This window comes from Zootoca vivipara, chromosome 1, assembly GCF_963506605.1.
Source record: "Zootoca vivipara chromosome 1, rZooViv1.1, whole genome shotgun sequence".
Classification (NCBI taxonomy): Eukaryota; Metazoa; Chordata; class Lepidosauria; order Squamata; family Lacertidae; genus Zootoca; species Zootoca vivipara.
Genome location: NC_083276.1, coordinates 16,421,470 through 16,446,307, shown reverse-complemented (window position 1 = coordinate 16,446,307; position 24,838 = coordinate 16,421,470). Strand labels below are relative to the sequence as shown.

Sequence of the window (24,838 nt, the reverse complement as noted above, 5' to 3'; positions counted from 1 at the left end):
TTTCTTTATTCTTATGTAAATGGGGTTTTCATGTTGATATAACCTTTTTCTAAACATGGTTTGAATGTTTGTAGCTAACTAGGCTTTCTAATGGTCAACAGAACTATCACTGTTAATTTCCTAAAACATGGCCTAGTCCTACTTTACAGTGATTAACAAATGGTAATAAGCAGTTTCACATTTTCTGGAAATGAACTTGATATGTTGGTTTTATCAGGTAATACTTTTCTTTTAATTTTATATTTTTCAAGAAGCATGTACAGTGTCCTTGATTCAGTAATTAATGATGAATTTTGGGCGGTTCATTTGGGATTCAGAGTAGCATAAAACATTCACTTGTTGTGCCTCACTTTTAATGATCCTCACTTTAGCATCTATTGGAGGATAGGCGAAATACAAATGTAACAAGTATATAAATCAATAAGGTCTGCAGGGTGTTTTTTTTTTGTAGGCAGGTTATCCTCCCTACAAATACAGGCACACAGGAAAGAGATTCATTTCCAGGTACACACCCACCACACTTGATGAAAAGCAGCACGCAACAATATTTCTGATTTGTGACCGCCCACCCGACAAAACCAAAGCTCATAGGAGAAAATGGGGTTGAGGTGGAAAGGACCATGTTAGAGCATGTGAATACTTTACTTGAATCATTCCCTAAATCAATGACAATGCCTTCCCCCCCTACTTCTTAGGAGCCAATATATATATATTTGGGGGGCATACTTGTTAACATACTTCCCTGTGTTTTCTATCTATTCTGCTTTTAAAAAGAGGGGTACACGCTACTATTGTTGTATAGAAGGATGGCCATTAAATGCATTCAATCTGTTGAATAAGAGAGCATCAGCTACTAAGCCCCACACTAATGATCATTTTACTACATCCAACATGTGGTAAAATCTTCCTTACCACTTGGCACAGTGAAGTAGATGTCTTTATATGAAGTCCTGATTATCCCAACTGTGAGCATCACATCTGCCGTTGCAAATAGAATAAGCAGTAATACCCACAGTCCTCCACTTCCGGCCTCTCTCGCAAGAATGGTTTCATGATGACGTTGTTCAGACATGACACCAAACCATGATTTATTGTGATACCAGAACCAGTACCATCCAAGAAACCATGTTTTTCAAGTAGCCTCCAGGCCAGAAGCATGGTTTCAAGCTGCTTGGCAAACTACAATTTGGGGGAAATATTCTGGGTTCAAAGAAAAATTAGTTTGCGATATTCCTTCGCGTGTGCCCCCCCCCCTATTTGGAATAGCATCCTGATATTGTTGTGGGTAGTAGGAGATGATGGAAACCGAATAAACCCATGGCTGGTCTGTACATTTTGAACACAACTTGTCATTTGCAGTCTAAATTGCAGTTACATGTGAATCAGTCTAGGGCATCATCCTGTTCACTGGTTGTCTGTGGAAGATTCAGACTGCTTGCATGAACCAAAAACGGTATTCTCTGAACAGGACATCAAAGTGTACGGCTGGGGAGTCCGTAGAGCAGGGATTTAGGTGAGCCTGACTGTTCTTGAATGCATCTTTATCTAGCCCTTCTATCTCTGTCTCTGTAACCACAAGGGAAGCGCCGTGTGACACATTGTAAAGGTAGGTAGGCCTCGCTTCTGAAACCTCATAGCTCTCTAAGCAATCTTATTAACAGAGCCAAAGGAGTTTGTCTCCATTGAGGCAACATCTTTCTTCTACTGCTACAACGCTAAACAAGTTTGGTTTCTTCTGACTGCAGGGCACCTACTGGGTTGTAAGCCTTGTAGAATTTAACCCAAATGGATTTTTGCTTTGATTTTTAGTTGATCTGCTCAAATAAATGGCCAAGGAAAGAGACAAACGTTAGAGAGCTATATGGCAACACATGAATGTACCATTGTGTGATAATAGTTGCTTGGCACTTCAGCTGAGAAGCCATGTGATAGAGCCTGCACTATATAGTTTGTTTGGTTAGTTTCCTAATGTGTGCCTAAATAAGCATTTAGAGTGGCATTGCAGTGCTTGCTCACTTCCTTAATTGTCCTTGGTAAATCATAGATTTAACCTGAATTGCCAACAAGCACACTGCAGTGGCTAACCAATATTTCAGTGCTGTTAACATATTAGGCTGTCTCCAGTTGTGTCCCTCTGCTTATGCAAAGGCTGTTAGGTCCATCAGAGTCTTCTATGAATGGAAATGGGTGGCAAGAAGCAATTTTTACTGATTTCCCCCCTTCTCTCTGCAGCTCCTTGCAAATCTGCACCAGAGGGTTTGGGGAACTCCCCCAAACAGAGTGGGAGGTAGGCTGCAGCCCAAAGGGGAAATTGGTGAGAGTCACCTCCCTCCTCCTTCCATTCATGGAAGCTTCCATTGGAGCAAAGAGCCTTCCATGAACAGAGGGATACTGTTGGATATATATGAATGTCAAATTAGGGTTAGTGAATGTATGATATTGGAAGTGCTTGTTGATAATTAACATTTAAGCAAGTTGTTTTTCATTGTAGCTTGTGTAAACAGATTTGTGTTGCATTTATACAAATGGTTTATTCTAACTCCTCATTAATCTGCATCTCCTAAATATTATGTGATCTTAATCATGGTTGCTTCTATTCTTGTGGATCATATTGTTCAACAAGCCACATGTAACTAATTTTGCAGTCTCTCATGGAAGCAACTTGAGGCGCTGCTAGTTTCAACCTTTCTGCTCCGTTCTGTTTCCCAGCTGTTCCTGCAGTATTATAAGAATACTGCAGGTGCTCTATACAGCCTTGCTTTTAACAATTTAACAGTCTTTTCATCTTGTTATATAGTGGCTTCACTTCCATTAACCAGTATCTTCTCTTGCAGTCTGTTATTCTAAGACACTTGCTGTCTGTTGTTCTTTCTGTGTCTTTGAATACCAAAGCAGAAAAGGGTACATAAATATTTTAAGTGATGGTGGGCATGCCACTGTCCGGATCAGCCTATCAGTATCTGTGTCTGCTGCCACACACCTGTTATGAACAGGTGGTCTGGACAGTAAGATGGGCTAGATGTTTGCCTGGAAAGGATTATTAATCATTCCTTGCGTGTTACTGATAGCAAGGTTGTTTTGAGTTAATTGTGTGTTCTGTGGGCAAGAGTTTAGTACAGCCAAACCTTGGTGTTCAACCAGCTTATTTCTTGAACATTATGGCTGCCGAATGCCACAAACCCAGAAGTGACTGTTCCGGTTTGCGAACTATTTTTGGAAGCCCAACATCCAGTGGGGCTTCCGTGGCTTCCGATTGGCTGCAGGAGCTTCCTGCAGCCAATCAGAAGCCGCACTTTGGTTTCCGAACATTTTGGAAGTCAAATGGACTTCCGGAACGGATTCCGTTTGACTTTCAAGGTACGACTGTACCCTGATTCTAAATGCTTGTACCCATAATGTGTAATGTAGTGATCTAGTGCTCACCCACCTATGCATTTACTTGTTTACATGGTAAATGTTAGGTTAAGACAGGTTCCCCAAAGGCAGCTGTCTCACAGTGCTTGGATGCAATTAGTGGTTGTGTGCTTACGCTAAGTGGATGCATAACACGTTTCAGAAGAAGAATACGCTAGTAAGCATTAATTTAAAACCCAGTCCCCACATTACGTGGGTGCCATGCAAATGTAGCACTGCCAGTGCCTGAGAACTTGGAAGCAGGGCATAACTACTACCACTCCTTCTTCCCAGTGCCAAGTCCCCCCTCCCTCTCCTGTTGGCACTAGGGAAGGAGTAGTCAAAGTGATGCCCTCCAGATCTTTTGGACAGCAATTCCCATTAGCCCCAGGAAGCACAGCCAGTAATAGTGTGTGATGGGAGTTGTAGTCCAAAACATCTTGTGTTTAAAACCTGTTGAAGATAACCATGGTTCTGCTCATCTGGCTTCCTGATTAAGAGTTGAAGCCAGGTGAGCAGAATCAGGGTTGTCACTGGTTCAGATGCGGGTGGAGAACCTCCATGAACTCACAGCCTCCTAATTGTGCTTTGGAAATTGGCAGCATTACATCAGCATTGGACTTTAACATTGGCTACCCGCATTATTTTCTGATAAGCTAGTGATCTGAGCCCTTGAGCTTTTGATGTGTGCTACATAGTCCGTGTTTAAGGACAGGTGTGCTTTGTTTTGTTGTTGTAGGCCTAGAAATGTATCTACCTGTAACTTGTCTGTACAGCTCGGGAACTCAAGTATTCCCTGTGTACTTTGTTTTTCCATGCACAGCAGTAAAGTACTGTAGCAACTTTTCATGCTTTGAAAGAATCTCTAGCAATATGTGTAAAATACAGCTTTGGAAAGCTTACAGTTATGTGTTCACTTCAACACATTTTGTTGTTTTTCCTTAAAAAAGAGAGAAAAGAATTAGAAGGTGTCTAGTTAAGCTTCAGGTACATTCCATATGTGCATTGGTGTTAATAAAAACACTAAACACTGCAACAACTGTTAAATTGTTATTGGCAAATAAGCTTATAACATGATATTGTTGTTCAGTGAATTCTGATTAAAACTACAATGACAACACATAAATTATGTTACTTCGTCCATTTAAATAAAGCTCTCCTCCTTTAAACATTGGCTTTTTTTAAATGGTGTTTGAAAATCCTTAGCAATGCTTTTAGTAGACCTAAAACTCTCTCACTGATTTACATAATGTTATTGCTTCTGCCCTTCCATTTTCTCTGTGCCCACGATTATTCCATCTAGTAACTCTGCTGATGTCATTGACTCCAAAACTGCCCGATTTGGATGAGAACAAGGCTGGATCCCTTGATCTGCCGATGGAGCAGCAGGAGGCAGCAAGTTCTGAACCTCGAAAAGCTTCACCAGCTGTTCGCAAGAAACCTCCTTTGGCTTTGCCATTTCCTAAAAGTCCTAGTCAGACTATCATGACATTTCCTAGATCACCTAGCTTTTTAAGCCCCATGAAGTCCCCAAGTCAGTACTTCCAGATCTGTTATTAGAGTTCCTCTGCCTGCATACTTCACTTAAAGCACCGTCGACTAGAGCATTTCTAGTGTTAAGGGTGTTTACTTAATGTCAGCAGAGTTCAGATCTTTCATTCTTTTATGTTTCTCTCTCCTTCCTCTGTGCTGTCATTGTTGCTGCTTCTGTTTTAAAACTTAGCCTTCTTCTTTTTTACATGTACTTCAGTGCAGATCTTTTACTAATTGCCTGTCCTCATTGTGCTTCCAGTGTATCTCTAACAATATAAACCAAGTGCAAAGTTTGTCTTTACACTAGGATGCTGTGAATGTTATAAATTGTAGATGCTGACACCCAGATGTGTAAATATCCAATAAAAATAAATAAAAGAATTTCATGTGGCTTTTTTTTTTGGTCTTAATTGTAATCTTTGGAGTTTCTTCTTCAGTATTGTAAAGAGATTTAAAGCAGAAGGGGACTTGGTGTGTATAACTGATTATATCAAATTTTGCTTGCCAGGGTGGGGTGGGGAACAGCAACCCCCCCCCCCCCCGGAATGTAACTTCAGTGTGTCATTAGGCAACATATTAGTGGGCTGGGATAGAAGAATGTTGAAGAACGTGACTAATGGTGCATGTGTGTAATTCTTTCTATTGTTTGACCTTTTTGTAGAGGAAGGATACGTTAAAATGTTTCTGCGTGGACGCCCTGTTACCATGTTCATGCCCAAAGATCAAGTGGAATCTTACAGTCTGGAAGCAAAAGCAGAACTACCAGCCAAGAGGCTAAAACTGGAATGGGTGTATCCTTTTCTTATGGTGGCATGTTAAACGTAGAAACTGCTCATTTCTTGGGTTCAGTTGTGTGTTGTTGTTGTTGTTTTTCTAAATGTATCTTGGAAGGTTATTAATCATAGCGGGCATCTAGGGTTTTTTTTTTTGGAAGCAATTACCATTTCACTGATAAAACAATCAAATGAGTATTAATAATATGAAACTTCTGCTGCACATCTTTATCCCATTAAGCAGCTCCAAGAAGGCTTCAGCTGAATGTAGCCTGAAGGTTTATGTTTAAAACCAGTTAATTATCACATGGTTAAATTAGGCACATTGCAGAAAAGTAGGGCACTATGGTTACTAATTATAATGTACTTAAACAGCTTTTCTCTTTTACTGGCATATCAAAGGGTAGTTATATGTCTTTGCAGTTTTTAAGGAACAGAATTCTTAGAAAATACATCATGATTTTCAGCACATCCATTTAGGTTGTATAAATACCATCATTGCTTGGTCATACGCTACACAGAAATACAGTTTATGCTGGTTCTTTTTTTATTTACTCTTAGAAATATTTTTCAGATTCTTTCTTAAGCACACAAGTCACAGTTGGCCAGTCTTTTGAAGACAAATCAGAAGTACTGTAGGGTCTCTGTCTGTCTGTCTGTCTGTCTGTCTGTCTGTCTGTCTGTCTGTCTATCTATCTATCTATTTATCCATCTATCTATCTACACATCCAAAGTTCATCTTTGCCTTCAATAAGCAAGAAACCATGTATGACAGAGCGTGCTGCTGCATGATTTTTTATGTTAAATAGCATCATGTGCCAAATAGTACCATTTAACATATAGATTAGCTCCCACGATTAGATTAGATTAGATCTGCCCATGACTGGCACTGTTGGAGAATGAGATTCACTGCTTTTGTTTTGTTGTAGCCTCCTTCAGTTGCATCACTGAAATTATTTCAAGGCAAATCTGTACAACAGACAGAATACAGGGGGAGGCAGGTGAACTGTACATTGCAAAAGTCCTAAAAGGGAGGTATACTCATCTGTGTTGTGGTTCGGGTGCTAAGTCTATAGGTACACTGCTAGCATTTCCCGAGGGGGTGGGCTTCTTGCTTCACAGTCTTTGTGGCTGTGGAGTTCTCCCCAATGAAGAACAGCGGCAGAATATCCCAGGCCTGAACAGCCTAATGGTGAGGAGATCTGATCACTGGGAAGGTCCCAGTCTCTTGTTTGAAGCAGATCTCGTCCCACCTGTAGGCTTGATGGGGGAGGGGGGAATCCTGTTTCAAATGGCGTGCTCTCCTTCAGCCACTTGAAACCAAACCCACCTCAACCAACAGGGAGGGCTCCCAGACAGCACAACTGATGTTGTACATCACATCTGCTGAGAATCAGCACAGAACATTTGAAGGGAAAGCCCATCGCTCTCCAAAAACGAAATCTGTCTCCACCAGATTCACCAGGAAATGGAACAACGGTTAGCATCTGGTGCAAATAAACTAGTGCAGAGTCATAGAGCCTTACAGTATGAGCCCAAATGATCACATCAAATGGCGCTTGCAATTTTTGAACGGCTGCTTACAAACTACCGTATTATAATCTTAACTAAGATGGCAGCTATGGCTACAGGGGTCGGGACTGTCGTAATAACCTGTACCTCCTTCCAACGGGTGAAACCGTGTATTTCATTGCGTCTGTTGTTGTGTTGTACAATGTTGAAGAGCAACTACAGAGGCATTACACTGCTCACAATGACGATGTCAAGTGGTAAGCCATATAGGGCATTGATACCTTGGAAATAAAACAAGGTGGGAGAATTGAAACTATAGCGTGTCCCGTTTCTCGTAAAGTGGGGGTGGCAGAAAGTAGATTTGGGACCTGCAACGGTTTTGTAACCCCTTAATGGTCTTAATAATGGCAGCAGCATAAAAGCCCCGCCAGCCCACTTAGATTGCTTGTGATAGGACTTGAGAGCTTGGTTCTCGTACAGATCACAAATTGCTGGGCTGGGCATTTGTTCAAAGATCCCATATTCCTTAATTCTTAGCGTATGGCTATCTAGCTGAAGCACTATGTTGCACCTGGCTCTGGCTGGTAGACTTTGGTGTTCCACTAAAAACAAAGTAATCTGAAGTTTGCCCACATCTGTTGTAAATACAGTCGTATCTTGGTTGACGAACACCTTGGCACTCATACGTTTTGGCTCCTGAATGCCACAAACCCAGAAGTGAGGGTCCCGGTTTGCGAACGTTCTTTGGAAGCTGAACGCCCGACGTGGCTTACGCTGCTTCTAGTTGAGTGCAGGAAGCCCCTGCAGCCAACCAGAAGCCTTGCCTTGGTTGTCGAACATTTTCAGAAGTCGGACGGACTTTCAGAATGGATTTAATTTGACAACCAAGGTACAACTGTAACATATAGCAGTAGAGCCAAATTTTAGGGGGGGGGCATACCCTCATGGGCCTCTACCTGGTGATGCTGGTGATACTGTCACCTGCCTTGTTTTAATTTTCCAACAATGCAGTGCCTAGGTAGGAATGAGAGAACTAAAGTGAAGCCATTCATACTTCTTCCATTACTCATGGAACTAATGTTATAATGAATGGGAGATTCCTGGCTAACAGCCCACAGTTGTAAGTACTACTACCCTGGAACTGGAGAGCAGAAAAGAATCACATTCTGGCTCCTGCCATGAGAAAGAGGACCTAGGATCACTATGAGGCTGCACTACTGCCTTCTAGGAATCAAGGCAAAAAGGAGACCAACCTAACCTCATCCAGAGAAGGAGCAGCTTCAGGGAACTCACTTCTTCCTTTCTTCCCTGAAATAACACACTGCTCTAACTCCTGTTGCCTTGCTGTTGCAGAAGCATGGCTTTTCCCCTTCCTTTTTCTTTGGGCCACTTTGGGAGATGGGCATCTGAAAAGCAGGGCAACAATATAGGATTGCAGCCTATTATTATTATTATTATTATTATTATTATTATTATTATTATTATTATTATTATATTTGTACCCCACCCATCTTATTGGATTGCCCCAGCCACTCTGGGCAGCTTCCAACAGATATAAAAACAACTAACTTTTACTCAGAACTAGACCCATTCAAATTAATGGCCATAACTTAGTTAGTTCATTAATTTCAAAAGGGAGTTGAACGCCACCCACAGTAAATAAATAATACCCCACATCAGTTCTCATCACCAGCTTTGCATGATTACAAGAAATGGAACAAAAAGCATTGATGCAGCCATAAATCTAGTCCTCAATAGTTCATGCACTTAGTGTTAATATTGGTTTGGTATTGCAAGAGATTCCAGGTTGGGGACAGTGCAACTTTGAGCATTTGTCATGGGAATTAAATTATCAAATTTAAATAGTTTATGAAAAGCATGTGCAAAATACTGTAATTGTTTGCACCCTTCAGTGTCTTGCGATACTTGTCTTCACACATTAGACATGGCAAGGGCTGGAATGAGAATGTTTCCATATGCATTGCAATAAATGTTTTGGAAACCATCCAGTCCAGGGTGCTCAGAATTCTTTTAGCTTGCGTTGTGAACAGTGTTTGTAATATGAGATTTGACAAAGGTTTTTTCCCCTCCCTCCTTCAGCCTAGCTGTCCATCCTGACAGGATCACCATAGCAACTGGTCAGGTTGCAGGAACATCTAAGGATGGGAAAGTAAGTCGGCCTATTGATCATGTTCAGAATTTTGCTTGTTAGAAATCTGTTGTTTTTATGCTAACGTACTAGTGTGATAATGTATTAATACTAATGAGGACCAGGTGTGTTAAAAGTAAACCTCCAGGATTATATGTTGGAAGGAACCAGAGCTCCAATGTAGTGGAAATGATAGGAGAAATGATGTTAGTAGGGATATATAAATGAGGATGAGTTTGGTTCCTAGTTCCAGTTGCCATTGCAGCCTAAAGCCATGTCATTCTTGGGTGCTTCGTGCTTGAGTATGCATTGATCATCATCATCATCATCATTCTTTATTCGACCGTCAGTCAGAAAAGATACATTTCTCAGTACAAAGTTAAAACATCTAAGACATCTAAAAACTAAAATAAAACATGGGCAGCACTAATAAAGGCTATACAGATAAACCCGCATTGATTGTGAAGTTTTGATTTGGGTGCTTCATACAACACAGTCTGCTGGGTGCGTGTATGTAAATCTGGGGCAGCTGAATGTTATATTTTGTGTCCAAAACCCAATTCCTGTTGCATATAGAAGTTTCTGGTATCAATCAATATCATTCCTGAGAACCTGCCGCTTGAGAGCACAATGCGACAAAATGAAGCCTTGAGTCAGATGTGGTGCTGTTTCACTTTGTTGGGCAGTGTCTACCAGTTCTGTTGGTAAATGATTCACGGTAGTGACCTGGGCTTATTTTGAATTGTTGTCTCAGTTTGAATGCCCTCCTTAAGGAAACACACTTTGCAATATATATTTTTTAGCACTCTGTTAAAACTTTCTCATTTGTCCCAGCATTTCCGATGGTCATATTTACTAGAACTGCTTTTGTTCCTCAATTTTATGCTATTTATTTATTTATTTATTCCGTTGCTTTTTTAAAAAAATATTGCACCTGTGTTGTACAAATTGTTCTTTCACTTTTGTACAAACACTCTTCTGATGAAGGGTGGTTATTTATTTAGTCTGCCTCTGCATTTTTGAAACAAATAGGAAACCAGAAACTGCAAATAAGGCACCAGGAACTACTTCAGGATCATAAAATGTAAGGGCAGAATGAATGACATAAAAAAGCTGAATGCTTTGGAGAAAAGCATGATCTTGATCGAGGAAATGTACCATAATTTTCCATCTATAAGACGACCCCCTGTATAAGACGACCCCTATTTTGGGGGGCCCAAAATGAAGAAATAAATATTTTAAAGATTCCATGTATAAGACGACCCCCAAATTTTAAACTTTAAAAAACTGGGGAGAAATATAGTCTTATGCAGTCATACCTCGGGTTACGTTTGCTTTGGGTTACGTATTTTCGGGTTGCATACTCCGCAGATCCGAAAGTATTTTTCGCCCCTTGCGCGGTCTGCGCATGTGTAGAACCGGTGCGTGCAGTCTGCGCACATGCAGAAGAGTTCTGCGCAGTTCGTGCATGCACAAAAGCGCCATTTGGGTTACGTACTTTTCGGGTTACGAACGGCACCCCAGAATGAGTCAGGTACGTAACCCAAGGTACCACCGTACATGAAAAAATATGGTAATAAGAATATAAGGCCTATCTAGCAATCCAGCTTCCTGTCTGTGTAGTGGGAAGCTTGCAGGGCTGTGGGGAAACTTGCAAGCAGAACCTGAGTACTTATAGTTGCCAGGCATAAATGTCACCATTTGATGCTGCTAAAATATAGAATCCCAATTTCCATTAGCTTTCTAGTTATGATGGTTGTACAGTATACAACTCCTGGCTCTGAGGCAGCCTAGCCCCTGAATGCCAGTCACTGTGGGTGCAGCATCCAGAGAGGATCTTGCTGCCTATCATTTCCCCATAGGCATCTGGTTGGCTACAGTAGGAAACAGAATGTTGGACTGGATATGCCTTTGTTCTAATCTAGCAGGGTTTTTCTTATGCCCTTGCTAAAAAACACTGGAGCAAATATGAGAGATACCATGGTTGTAATGGAAAGTGGGAAAGGATCCGTATGGAAGACTATCGACCTTAGCCATTTTCAATAAGAATATTCATTATTACTATTACTATTAATTACTTGAACTAGTAAGGTTCAGCGGTTGCAACTCTGTCTGTTTTTTTATTGCTCATTAACGACTGCAGACAATGGAAATGCAATTCTTATTTTCTTGTTTATCTCAACATGTTAAACCTTGAGTATAAAGTGATTTCTTGAAATCTTCCAAAGGATTCTCCCTGCAGATATCTTTATTGATAAAAAAACCCAGAACAATTCTGGCTAATCCTTTTAGTATTTATTCAGACTTTGCGTGAATAGATTTTCTTGCTTATATAGACAGAACTGCCTCTCTGCAACTTGGGACTGCAATCATCAATAGGCAAATACTGTCTGTCAGTTGGGCATGCATTTTTGCTATTTTAAACGTACGTTTGCAAAGATTGCTCTCTAGCGTTCTAACTCTGCATTGCAGGCGTTATATAATCCTGTCAAAGTCCATTAGCTGTCATTGAAGGGAGCACCAAATGCAAATTGGATATGCTGTATATTAGTTATAATTTGGAAGCGTCTGTTTCAGCTGACTTTTGGCGGGCAGAGTGAAGCTGTCAGAAGGTTAAATCTTTTTGTAATGTATTCGACCATTTTGGAAGTTTCATATGGTTTTGTAGTTGAATCATACTCCTCACTTTCTGGGAACAGCAGGCATGCCCCTCGCCCCCATGTACGTAGGGAATTGATCTCAGTATGACCTGACCTAATCCACATCTCCTAGACTAGTGTGCAGCTTGAACCACAGCTTTCTATTGGATTTGGTGCCTCTCTGTACGCTGTGAAACAGTTCTTGGCTTTACAAAAAGTCAAAACACATTCAAAAATTATATATTATAAGAGAAAATTAGAAAGGAGTAGAAACAGAATGGAAGGAACTTACACTTGCAAAAGTGACATGGACTAGAAATAAGAGTAAAATGCCCATCTGCATATCGGTGTCTCAGTAACCCTGACAACCACACTATACGTTAGACTATTACCCCTATATTACAGATGAGAGGCAGAGGTTGAAAGAGAATTGGACCTTTTCTCCTGTATGTTTGTATTTCCATGAACGGAAGATGTTAAATATGGCTAAGATGCATTTGCAGGTATTTTCACATACTCTGATTATACTCAGATTCCTGCCCCACCCCATTCGCCAAATCTAACTGCAGCTGTTGCTTATTGTTTGTTCAATTTCTGCAGCAACTCCTGCCCCATGTCCGCATTTGGGACTCTGTTACTCTGAACACGCTGCATGTCATTGGGATGGGGTTCTTTGACCGGGCTGTCACTTGCATTGCATTTTCCAAATCGGTAAGCGATATCTCTTCATGTATTGTTGATGCACTTTTTGCCATCTTTACAGTTCTAAAATCTATTGCCATAACTCAATGGGACAGCTTCCTCTGTAAGCAAATGCTATTCACTTCTGTGTTAGGTTGTTCCGGAGGCGTCCCCAGTGGAATGCACCAGATACTATTTTACTGGATTCTAGTTTTGCTGAGTTAGTTTTGCTTCAGTGAAATCTTTTTCTTAAGTAAGAAGGGTTTAGACAAAGCAAACCAAAAAAAAGTAATTTCCAAACATCATTTTTACTACTCCAACAAGTGGAAATTTGATTTGCTTGGTGCTGATCTGTCTGTCTGAATTTGTGACACCAAGAAGTCTCCTCATTCCTCCCCTTTCTCCCCTTTAGTTTAGGGCCAAACTAGTTGTAATAGAACAGCAGAGGGCCCTTTTTTGTAACATCTTTATTGAAAAAGTACATAACCATAAGTGCACCAAACATGGTGAGACGCAAACGAAAAAGAGAAACAAAACCCATGCAGAAGGGAAAACAAAGAGGGGTGGGGGTGGGGAACCCAAAACTGTATATTTACAAGGTTCTTATTGTACTTTACCAGATCTTAGTCTATTGCAGTCCAAATATCATTGAATTTGTCCATGGCAAATGCGTTTATATGCAATTTGTTCATATGTTGCGAGTTTGTATAAGTCTTCGATCCAATCGTAGAAGGGAGCCGCATTTTTATTTTTCCAATTCATCAGTTTCTGTCTTTTTGCTGTGGTAGGGGCACGGAGAGCCCACTCATATTGTCCTTTTGTAAGGTTCCATGTGCTGAGTATATACGGTAATTGAGGAGGATATTTTGCTCCGCAGATGTAAGGTTGTTCCGTACCGTTCTGTTGATGGTTACAGTTACCTTCTGCCAAAACAGCAGAGGGCCTTCTTGAGACACCCTTCCATCAGATGTCAAAGAGATAACCAATTACATGACTTTCTGAATGCAGCCCTGTATCAATAAGTTTTTAATGCTTGATGTTTAGTTGTGTTTTTATATTACCGTGTTTCCCCTTTTTTAAGACACCGTCTTATAACTCCCCCCCCCAAAAAAACACAGGGTGTCTTATTTTCGGTGGGGTGTCTTTTTTTTTAATTACCTGTCATCTAGCCCAAATTCTACCATCAAGTTACCCCAATGCAGATGCAGAACATGAGTGTCCGATGAGAGGGGAAAGAGACGGAGAAGGAGGGAGGGAGAGAAGTCCCAGAGCAACCCCCCAGCCCTCCGGATGCTGCAGTCGCCCTCCCACCCAGTCCCCTGATTTCTGCCAATCCGGAGGCCACAGGCTCAGGCACTCCGCCCGGCCCGGCAAGGCGCTCCAAGCACTTGGCGTTGCAGAGCGCTCGGCGTGCTCCATGCTGCAGCCGCCAGTTTTGGGCGGCGGGGAGGCAGGCCTCCTTGGCCGGGCCAGGCGGATGCCGCTGGCTTAGGTGATCCGCCTGGCCCGGCAGGGCGCTCCAAGCGCTCAGCGCTCCGGAGCACTTGCTGTGCTCCACGTTGCAGCCGCCGGTTCTGGGCGGCGGGGAGGCAGGCCTCCTTGGCCGGGCCAGGCGGAGGCTGCTGGCTTAGGTGCTCTGCCCGGCCGGCGCTCCAAGTGCTCAGCGCTCCAAGCGCTCGCTGTTGTAGCCGCCGGTTCTGGGCAGCGGGGAGGCAGGTCTCCTCGGCGGGGCCAGGCGAAGGCTGCTGGCTCAGGCGCTCCGCCCGGCCCGACAGAGCGCTCCAAGCGCTCGGTGCGCTCCACGTTGCAGCTGCCGGTTCTGGGTGGCGGGGAGGCAGGTCTCCTCGGCGGGGCCAGGTGGAGGCTGCTGGCTCAGGCACTCCGCCCGGCCCGACAGAGCGCTCCAAGCGCTCGGTGCTCCGGAGCGCTCGGTGCGCTCCACGTTGCAGCTGCCGGTTCTGGGTAACGGGGAGGCAGGTCTCCTCGGCGGGGCCAGGCGGAGGCTGCTGGCTCAGGCGCTCCACCCGGCTTGGTGCGCTCCACGCTGCAGCTGCCGTTTCTGGGTGGCGGGGTGGCAGGTCTCGGCGGGGCCAGGCAGAGGCCGCTGGCTGGGGCGCTCGCCCAGCCCAGCAGGGCGCTCCAACCGTTTGGTGCTGCGGAGAGCTGGGCACGCTCCATGCTGCAGCCGCCGGTTCTGGCTGCAGGCACCGAGCCGTCAGGCCTCCTCCTGCTGCTGCTGCCGCAGCCAATGCTCTGAGTCCCGCTGGCTGGCTGGGGCGCTCGGCGGTCTCTCTCCACACGGCATGGAGGTATGCCTTATTTTCGGGGTATGTCTTACATTTCGCAAATGTTTAAAAATCCTGCCATGGCTTACTTTATGATTACGTCTTAAAAAAGGGGAAACACGGTATGTTGGAAGCCACTCAGAGTGGCTGGGGCAACCCAGCCCAATGGGTAGGGTATAAATTTACCATTATTATTATTATTTATTAAACAATTTTTTGTTTATTTTCCTCAAACCTGACAATAACACCTCTTCTGTGTGGATGGTGCTGTTTTGGTTGCATAAGGAGTGGGTCCTAGAGAAGTGCATTTCCAATTAGAATCTGTGATGATATTTAATCACTTTTTGGTGCATTCCTCCAGTGAGATATTTCATGTTTTATTTCAGAATGGAGGGAGTAACCTTTGTTCAGTGGATGACTCCAATGACCATGTGCTTTCAGTGTGGGACTGGCAGAGAGAAGAAAAGCTAGCAGACGTCAAGGTATTTTGCAATGAGATTGCTTTTATGCCTATTGAAACCCACCGGGTTTGTTCCCTCTCCTACCCCATTGGTGCCATATTCATTGTAACATCTTGTAAGCATTGCTGCTGGCCTCCAGTGTTGTCCAGCAGCCTCCCCTTTTGTTCTTATTTGGCCTATACAGTGGTACCTTGGTTTATGAACACAATTGGTTCCGGAAGTCTGTTCATAAACTGAAGCGTTCATAAACTGAAGCGAACTTTCCCATTGAAAGTAATGGAAAGTGAATTAATCCGTTCCAGGTGGGTCCGCGGCGTTCATAAACCGAAAATTTGTAAACTGAGGTGCTCATAAACCAGGGTTCCACTGTATCTATACAGATCAATGTATTACAATGCACTTGACATCCTTCCAAAGCATAGGAGCTTATTATTGGTGCTCTTAATGTTGTCTGTGGGCATTTTGACATGTCTATTTTTTTGCAAATGTTGAAATAATTTTTCCCTCCTTCTAGTGCTCTAACGAAGCCGTATTTGCCGCTGATTTTCACCCTACAGACACTAATATAATAGTTACTTGTGGGAAATCGCATCTTTATTTTTGGACGCTTGAAGGAAGTTCTCTCATTAAAAAGCAAGGCTTATTTGAGGTAACAAGTGCTTATGTTCATGGGGGTTACATACAGGAGTTACATAGAAGAAGCCTGTAGCCAAAGAATGGGCTGGCTGGTTCAAATCAATGTAAGAACTTCACCCATCTTTCTCCCAGTGTTGTTTCTTTGGTCTTGTTGTCCTCTTAGTGTCACCAGGTCACAGTGCTGAAGGAGAAGCTACCCATGTCAGGATTCATCCAACATGGTCTAGACCAGGGTTTCCCGAATTTGGCCCTCCAACTGTTTTTGGACTACAGTTCCCATCATCCCTGACCACTGGTCCTGCTAGCTCAGGATGATGGGAGTTGTAGTCCAAAAACAGCTGGAGACTCAAATTTGAGTTGTTGCTCTCTGTTCTTGGGTAAAAGCTTGACATTACCTACTGTTACAAATATGACTCTGATTCATCACACTTGCTCTTCTAGTCAAAACTTGTATATATTTCCAGCATCTTAGAATATTGGCTGTGATTCTTTGAAGGATGGTATCTTTATAGTGCACAATCCAATACAGTGGTACCTCGGTTTATGAACACAATTGGTTCCGGAAGTCTGTTCATAAACTGAAGCGTTCATAAACTGAAGCAAACTTTCCCATTGAAAGTAATGGAAAGTGGATTAATCTGTTCCAGACGGTCCGCGGAGTACTTAAACTGAAGCGAACTTTCCCATTGAAAGTAATGGAAAGTGGATTAATCCGTTCCAGATGGGTCCGCCGAGTACTCAACCTGAAGCGTACTTAACCCGAAGCATGGGTGTAATTGGTTCCGGAAGTCTGTTCATAAACTGAAGCGTTCATAAACTGAAGAGAACTTTCCCATTGATAGTAATGGAAGGTGAATTAATCCGTTCCAGATGGGTCCGCAGCATTCGTAAACCGAAAATTCGTAAACCGAGGTGTTCATAAACCGAGGTTCCACTGTATGTACCCAAGAGCCAGTTCCACAGGTTCAGTGATACTTTGTGGCTTGTGTTTCTCAAACAGCTGCAGACTGCTACTGTTGCTGCATTGCAAACTATTTGTGAACTGGCCATTTGCATGACTTTGGGTCTACCTACAGTTGACTGTTGAGTCCGGGCCAAGCATGTGGAATGTGACTTCTTTCCCCCATATTTTTAGGGACACAATCTGGAATGTCACTACTTTAAAATAACAACAAAACTGTATATTCCACAACCAGGTATTTTAAATGCAGTTTTGATTTAAAGGAATTTCTTCAGAAAGGAAGCTAGCTGCTATGAATGCATTATTCAGCAGGTGTATTATGGCATGGATAAGGCATATGTGCAATGTATTCTATTTAATATACAGTACTTCAAGAATTTGTAAACATACCTTGATAAAATCTGTAAAAGTTGCAATCTCTTGAGTGTTACTTATTTCTCTCGATTTTTATCTTGTGGTAAGCATGCGGTTTTGAAATTACCTAAATTGAATAAATAAACATATATCACAAATATGTTATTCCCCTGTGATTATTATAAATATACCAAATCTCTTACCGTACAGAAACAAGAAAAGCCAAAATTTGTTTTGTGTGTGACGTTTTCTGAAAACGGTGATACGATTACTGGAGACTCAAGCGGAAATATCTTAGTATGGGGAAAAGGTAAGAAGAATAAGCTTATAAAACAGTAAATGACTACATATGACATAGATTTAAGAGTTATTTTTTCTAGATTTAAGCAAGTGCTTATTTAATTTTTCCTGGAAAGAAACTGAAATAGAATTTATTCAGAATCAGTTGGAGGGTGGGATATATTCTGTGAACGCTATTGCCCCTGCAAAAAAGTATGCTACTTCTTAGTAATGGAAGGTTCGAGTGGAGCAAAAAATGTTTCCCTTTCTGAGGGAGGGGAGGAAGCATTGCCCTGACTCTGAAGCAATCTTGTGAAGTGGTTCTGGCTATGTGGCCTAATAATTACATCATGCTGGCTATGGGATTCCTGATTAGCTGGTATCATGTTGTCAGCCTTTTGATGGTGATTGGCAAAAATGGCGTTAAAATACCTGCCAAGAGCGGGTAGCGAACAGGCATGGAAAAAATCAAGCAGAAAATAATCACCTGCAAAACATTTGACATGGTCCTAGATTGATAGCAGACATCTTGCATGTTTCAGTCTTTACTACAAACATGGTTTAACAAATTAAACAGCTAATTAAGTTCTGTGGATACATTTAAGAAATAAGCTCCAAGACTAACTGCAGCCACAAATATCTACAGGTCAACTTAAACCTGTTGGTATAGACGAAAGGTATATTTCAGTGTCCACAATAGTACTTACCGTATTTATTTACTTATGTATTTATTTCTGTGGTTTATATACGACCGTTTGCACAACTGCCCAGGTTAGTTTACAACCAAATAAATAAAAAAGTTTATTAAAATATGTATTAAAATATATAAACTTTTTAAAAATATTACGGTTCTTAAAATGCATAGCATAACAACTCTAAATAGGAGCTAATCCGTTTATCTAATCAGGTCTTTCCTCCTCCAAACACCCTCTGAAAAAGGTGTGTCTTAAGCAGCTGCCTTAAACTACAGACCAGATGAACTTCAGTAGGAAGTTTCATATGTGACAAAACAGGCTTGCCGTAATAAATAAATAACTGAATCGCCAAATAAGATATACTGCTTGGTTAATAACTTATTTTCTTCCCATATCTAGGTACCAACAGAATAAGCTCTGCAATTCAAGGAGCTCACGAAGGTGGCATTTTTGCACTTTGTATGTTGCGAGACGGAACACTTGTGTCTGGAGGTGGAAAAGACAGAAAGCTAATATCTTGGAACGGGAATTACCAAAAACTTCACAAAACAGAGGTGATGTCATCAATCTTTTAAAAGCGACACCTTAACATTTCCTGTTTTAAAAGAGATTCATTTGTTTGCAGCTTGAATCCTGCAAAAGCTTCTCCCCACCCCGTCAACTTCTAAAGGACATCACTGTTTCTCATGGCTAATGCCTATGTCCTCAGACTAAGAATATGATGTAATATCAGAAGGGTCATAGAATGCATAAATTTTGAATACATAGATAGAGAATTTTGGAACTCATCCCAGACATTTGCCCAGCACAGTTCTCTACTTTGAAATATATTACATTGCTTGAATCACGAGAGGGAAAGGAAACAAGCAAACCCTTCAATGCAACCTCTCCTTCTTGTTCATCTCACCAAATTGATACCTTTATTTTTCTCTGCCTGCCTTCACTAAACAGCCCTGGACTGTAACTGGCCTCATGTATTTCCAATACTTGGTAGAGTGGTATGGCACTTGAGTAGAAAGAATAATAGAGCCCGTTACACAACAACAAATCGTGCAAAGAAAATAATAGATATCTTTCATAGAATTGGAAGGTACCCCGAGGGTCATCCCTTGCAATGCAGGGATCTCAGCTAATGTATCCATGGCAGATGGCCACCCAACCTCTGCTTGAAAACCTCCAACGAGAGTCCACCACCTTCCGAGGAAAGCACTGTAGAAAATGTACACTTGAGGGGGGGGGGGGAACTATGTGCCAGCTTGATTAACCAATATGCTTTTGAATTTTGAAAATAGATTCCAGAGCAATTTGGGCCAATAAGAACAATAGCAGAAGGGAAAGGTGACGTCGTATTAATCGGCACCACTCGAAATTTTGTTCTACAAGGTTCCCTCTCGGGAGACTTTTCTCCCATTACCCAGGTAAGTACTTCTTTGAGCCCATTCCTTCTTAAGACCAAAGTTTTTAAAAGACAAAATCATAGCGTTCATTTTTTAAAAAAATCTGAATTCCTTGATCTGTACTCCGGAGGAGCTGAGAGCTTGCTGAATGCATAATTGCTGCTGTCACATGACATACGAAATGGGAGGTAGACCCTCGAAGCTTACAAACTCAGTTTGGACAGTAGAGAAGGAAAGAGGGGAGAGGAGAAGGGCAGTGGGGCAAATATCAGTAAGTGAAGTTACATCCGCATAGGTTTCATTTCAGTTGCGGGTGAAAATATAAGAGTTAAGCAAAGCTATTAATGAAAAAGAGGAACCAGAAGCGGGATTTGAAGGAAGACGCAGAAGGATTCTGTATGTGCCCCTCCCAATCATTGCCAATAAAATATTAGAGAAACTCACAGTGTCATGTTGTTCATGTTCTGATGAAATATTGCTGTATTTATTAAGGGTCATACTGATGAGCTTTGGGGACTAACAGCTCATCCTTCCAAACCTCAGTTCTTCACTTGTGGGCAAGACAAACACATTACACTCTGGGATTCCATCAGTCATCGTCCGATCTGGAACAAAATTATAGAGGTATGATATCCTTTTTTCATAACCCCAACCCCACCACCTTTAACAACCACAATGGCAGTGTTCAGACATCAAGGTAAATTGTAGTTAACGGTTTAGTGTGCACAAGCTGATCTACCCCCTCCCTTCACTTCTTCTATTTTGCTAGTACTGGAGAGCAACGTTGCAATTCCTGGTTTAGTTTTACCTCTGAAGCAGGGGCCGTGGACGCTTTAGCTTGGATGTAACAGGAAGTCAGAGCTTGGGGGAGAAACAAACCATTAACAGTGTCTTAGCATGGCAAGGATACAGTTTTGCCCACAAAACCTACAAATGGGGATTTATACTGGTCATTGAATGAGTACTGATTGACAACAACTAAATAAGACTCCGGTCTAAACTTGTAGAAAAGGGTAACGGTACTCTGATATTAAGGTGCTTTGGGAGAAGTGGAAATGGAATTAATGTTGCAGTGTTTCTTAGGCTTGTCAGTTCTCATTTAAGAACTTACATCTTGCTTTTTGAATTTGTTCTTCAGAATGCAGAATTATATTGGTTTTATAGTCCTGACTTCCCCCAAAGAATCCTAAGAATGGTGGCTTGCTGGTAATTTTCTATCACAAGCCTCTACTGCACCTTCTCACAGCTGGCTTAGCAAAAGGAATCTGTAGCTGAGCTTCACCCTCAGCAGTGTCGCTCGGTTTTCGAAAGATTGGAACCAGGCGGCTCATTTGTTTCCCCCCAGCAATAATGGCTTCTGCCCCTGTCTGCTTGCGTAGTCTACTTGACCGCTTGGAGCAATAGCCAAACGCAGTTTGAGCAAATATCACGTTACCCGCTGTGAGTCTGATGACACGGATGAGTTTTTATTTCAAGAATGGTATGCTTCAACTTGAGAGACTCTTAACATTTGAAATCCCATCCAGTGCAGCACTGTACAGGCATTCCTCCAAGCGGGATATACCTACTGAGCCTTGGCCATTTCTGAAGTTACATTTCAGCCCGCTAATAGTAAATTTCAGTTTTGCAAATCTCAAATTATGCTGGTGAGGGTGACCTTCCAAAGTCTATGAGGAATCAACTGCTTTTGCAGATGAGAAATTATCTGATCAATTATGGTTCGGTGCCTGGATGATAATAAATAGGTCTGCTTCAAAATTGATCTGTGTTGCCTTGGGGCAAAGGTGGTAATAATAATTCTGTTGTGAAATAATGGTGGTCGTGAGGTATGGTATTGTATCTCATGCTTGCTGAACAAGCTCATTCCTCACTGGGCTGTTTTGAGGGTGGGGGATGCCCCTGAAGTTTGTTTGTTTTCCTCCTGAACATATTTTGCACTTCTGTAAACCTTGGGCTTCTTGCACATCTGCTGATCATATATACTGTAAATGTTAAGTGGGCTTGTTTTGGAGATAACCCAGCATATAAACACTGTCAGTACACTGATGGAACAACAATATAACAGAATAAAAGTTCCCAACTCTCAGAGTGTTGTGGGGCAGAGCCATGGGCATAGCAAGGTTTATTGTTTGGGGACACAAGACTTTGTTAGGGGGGCAGGACTTTTGTTTTGGGGGGTAGGACCGACGTGTTTGGTCAGTTAGTTAAGCATTTCTATTGTTTTTCTTGATCTTGGGGGACAGCTGCCCCCCTGTTCCCCCTTGGCTACGCCCATGAGCAGAGCTGGTGACCGTGTTCCTTGTCCCCGCCATGTGAGTCTGACAAGAGGGCAGTTGAAGTCACTGGGCTTAAATGGGCTTAACTCTGTCACAGATTGTGGCCATAGAATAAATGTCCATCAATCACTTTGTGAGCATGGTGCTGATGAAGGCAAATACTTAATTTCCTCTGAGCAGCAGAAGCCAATTTTGTGTGCTAGCACCTTCAGGAGATACTGAGGTAGATTCCCGTGTTCTCTCCCAAGCACCACTAGGGGTTCCCAAGGCCTGCAGAGGTGTCTCTGTCTTAGAGAGCTTTTCCCAGAAAAGTATACCCTCCTAAGTATACTTTGGAAACCCAGGCACCTCCACTGCAGTCTGCTTCCCAAGTCAGTCGCTTTTAAAAAGAAGGAAGCGTTTCTTTTCTTGAATGGCAGATTTCCTGAAAGATGTTCTCCTTTTTGAAAACAGTTCTACTACTTATTACTATTACTATCACCCACCAATAATAACCATAATATTCTGGTCGCTTTATGCAAAAGTCTCTTAAGTGAGTTAACAAAAGCAAAGGAATGAAATCAATTAAAATACACTACACTTTGTTGTTATTGTTTAGAATTAGATCTCCTGTCTGCCCTTCTCCATAACCTTCACCTAGGGCAGGTTACAACAACAAAAACAGTATAATTTAAAGCAAACTAAAGCCATCCAACTGTAGCCAAGGGTTCTTCATCCCAATGCATTACATATTGTGTATATTTCATATACACAGGCAGAGAGCCCTGTCGGTAGTGGCGCCCTCCCTGTGGAACGCCCTCCCTTCAAATGTCAAGGAGATAAAGAATTACACAACTTTTAGAAGACATCATCATCATCATCAATGTGTTTTCCTTCATTTGGGCGATTTCTGTTAACACTTAATATCTAAAAATATCTCTGAGTGGTGTACAGAAAACTAAAACAGCAACAACAAAATAGTACAAAAATGCAAATTGCTAATAAATAAATACGGCCAAATTCCTTCTTCTGACACACTTCCCCACTCAGTCTCCTGGCTCTCACCCTCAGGCTGCCCACAGCTGTGTGTCCCATCAGCTGCATTGCACACACCCAGTTTCAGGCTACAACAGGTTGGAAATTTTGTGAATTTACCAGGGGCTCCCAAATTGGACTCTCCTCCACTCTCAGTTCTTTCTCTGGCCTCTGCACACGTCTCCTCTTCCAGCTGCTTTTTTATATCTATCATGGATGCCACATCGGTGTATTTCTTTATGTATCTAAAATATGTTACACAATTCATTTTTGAGAGTGTATTAAACATATACGTTGTACAATGCTAATATTTCTTTTCACCATCATATTTCAGTTTTAAAAAATAGATGAGGTTTTGGTTCAGATTCCCCATCCCAGAGTCAAAACAGCCTTTGGCATTTGACTTGGTAACAGCTCAGCTTCTGAATGTAGCAAGAGTACAGTCCATGCCTCTTGCATAAGCCCCATTCCTTTCAAAGAGGACTCACAGGTGAAGTGCCTAATAGACTGAGCTCTTTGAAACTTAACCATTCCAATATGCATTATTGTTGCAGATTGCTATAACTGTTGCTATAAATATGCAATTTCTTTTAAACTTCATAGGATCCAGCACAGTCTTCTGGTTTCCATCCTTCGGGGTCCGTGGTTGCAGTAGGAACACTAACTGGAAGGTAAGAATAAGTATAGCAGGGGCACTTGCTTTGGGTAATGGGCATTCGTAAACCCCTGGATATGTATATATATAACCCCTCATGCAGACGCGCATTGAAACTTTTCAAAGGGGAACAGTGAGAGCCAGATGCGCCAGCTAGCGATCAGGATGGGACAGTCTCGCATGTGTGAACATCACGCCTCTCTTGCTAAACCAGGCAAAAGCTTCCTGGGCTTTGGAAAGGAGGCGCCAGGCTTTAATATTTTAATACTCTAATTTACCAGGGACATTTATGGGACTAGCTTAGTCCCCCCCCCCCAGTCCGCTCACTGCACGCCACTGCCCTCATGGGGACAGCCTTCATATTTTTTCATCAAAAATGTTCTCTTCCTAATGTCCATCCACTCCTTGAAGTGCTTCACTTCCTGGAGAAATATCTCAGGCAGGGAAACGATGCAAAGGATGGAGCAGAATGACTCAGAAAGAGTTCCCATTGTCAAAGTCCACTTCCTGTCTGCCCTTTCTCCCTGGCGTCTTTCTTTTCAAAGGGCCACCTAAAACCAGTGATGTGGGTTTTCTGGGAAATTTTCCCATACAAATTACGATAATTTGAAGAGGGTTCTTGGCATAAGACGTTTGCGACGCTTTGGAGAGTAATCTAGCATAGCATGCTTATGTTACATGTTTTTAGCAAGTAAGGCTAAAACTGCCAAGCTTCCCTAATATTGCATTTGGAAATTGACATACGTTCATTATATGAAGCACTGGAGACTTTCCCACCCCATAGGGTCTTAGTACAAGGTGCAAAGTGGTTTGCAGTTGTAAAAGGAAAATATTCCACACCAGCAAAATATTTCCCGTGTGTCAGATGTTGTTAATCCTGTCTCAAAGCAGTAATGAGCTACAGTTTGATAACATTTGATGATATATTTTGATGTTATAATGATGAAAACGCCTCTCGTTTATCTTCTACAGTACTTAGTATTTGTCACAAACAAAGCCATCTCGCCTTTCATTGTTCAGTTTCTGGTCCCCACACAAAGTTACTGTTTGGACGTAGAGAATGGTTTGGTGAGGGCGGGGGGCTAAGGGGTAGCATGATCGAGGTTTATAAAAGAAGCACATGGTTTGCAGAAAGACAAGTTTTT

At 42.1% G+C, this 24,838-nt stretch overlaps 1 protein-coding gene across 5 annotated transcripts in view; it reads left to right on the top strand.

Annotated features, from left to right (window-relative positions):
• Window positions 1-24,838, top strand: part of EML1 (EMAP like 1) — a 124,927-nt gene that overhangs the window by 89,656 nt on the left and 10,433 nt on the right. For 4 of the 5 annotated variants that reach the window (XM_060271899.1, XM_035106158.2, XM_060271907.1 and 1 more), the window contains 11 exons: window positions 5,588-5,717; window positions 7,319-7,468; window positions 9,312-9,381; window positions 12,600-12,710; window positions 15,352-15,447; window positions 15,941-16,075; window positions 17,588-17,687; window positions 18,751-18,905; window positions 19,644-19,769; window positions 20,241-20,372; window positions 23,642-23,709. In XM_060271899.1, coding sequence (XP_060127882.1) covers window positions 5,588-5,717; window positions 7,319-7,468; window positions 9,312-9,381; window positions 12,600-12,710; window positions 15,352-15,447; window positions 15,941-16,075; window positions 17,588-17,687; window positions 18,751-18,905; window positions 19,644-19,769; window positions 20,241-20,372; window positions 23,642-23,709 — 1,273 coding nt within the window. Of the gene's footprint in view, window positions 1-16; window positions 1,607-5,587; window positions 5,718-7,318; window positions 7,469-9,311; window positions 9,382-12,599; window positions 12,711-15,351; window positions 15,448-15,940; window positions 16,076-17,587; window positions 17,688-18,750; window positions 18,906-19,643; window positions 19,770-20,240; window positions 20,373-23,641; window positions 23,710-24,838 lie in introns of those variants that run through there. The other variant, XM_060271906.1, reaches the window with a different exon arrangement.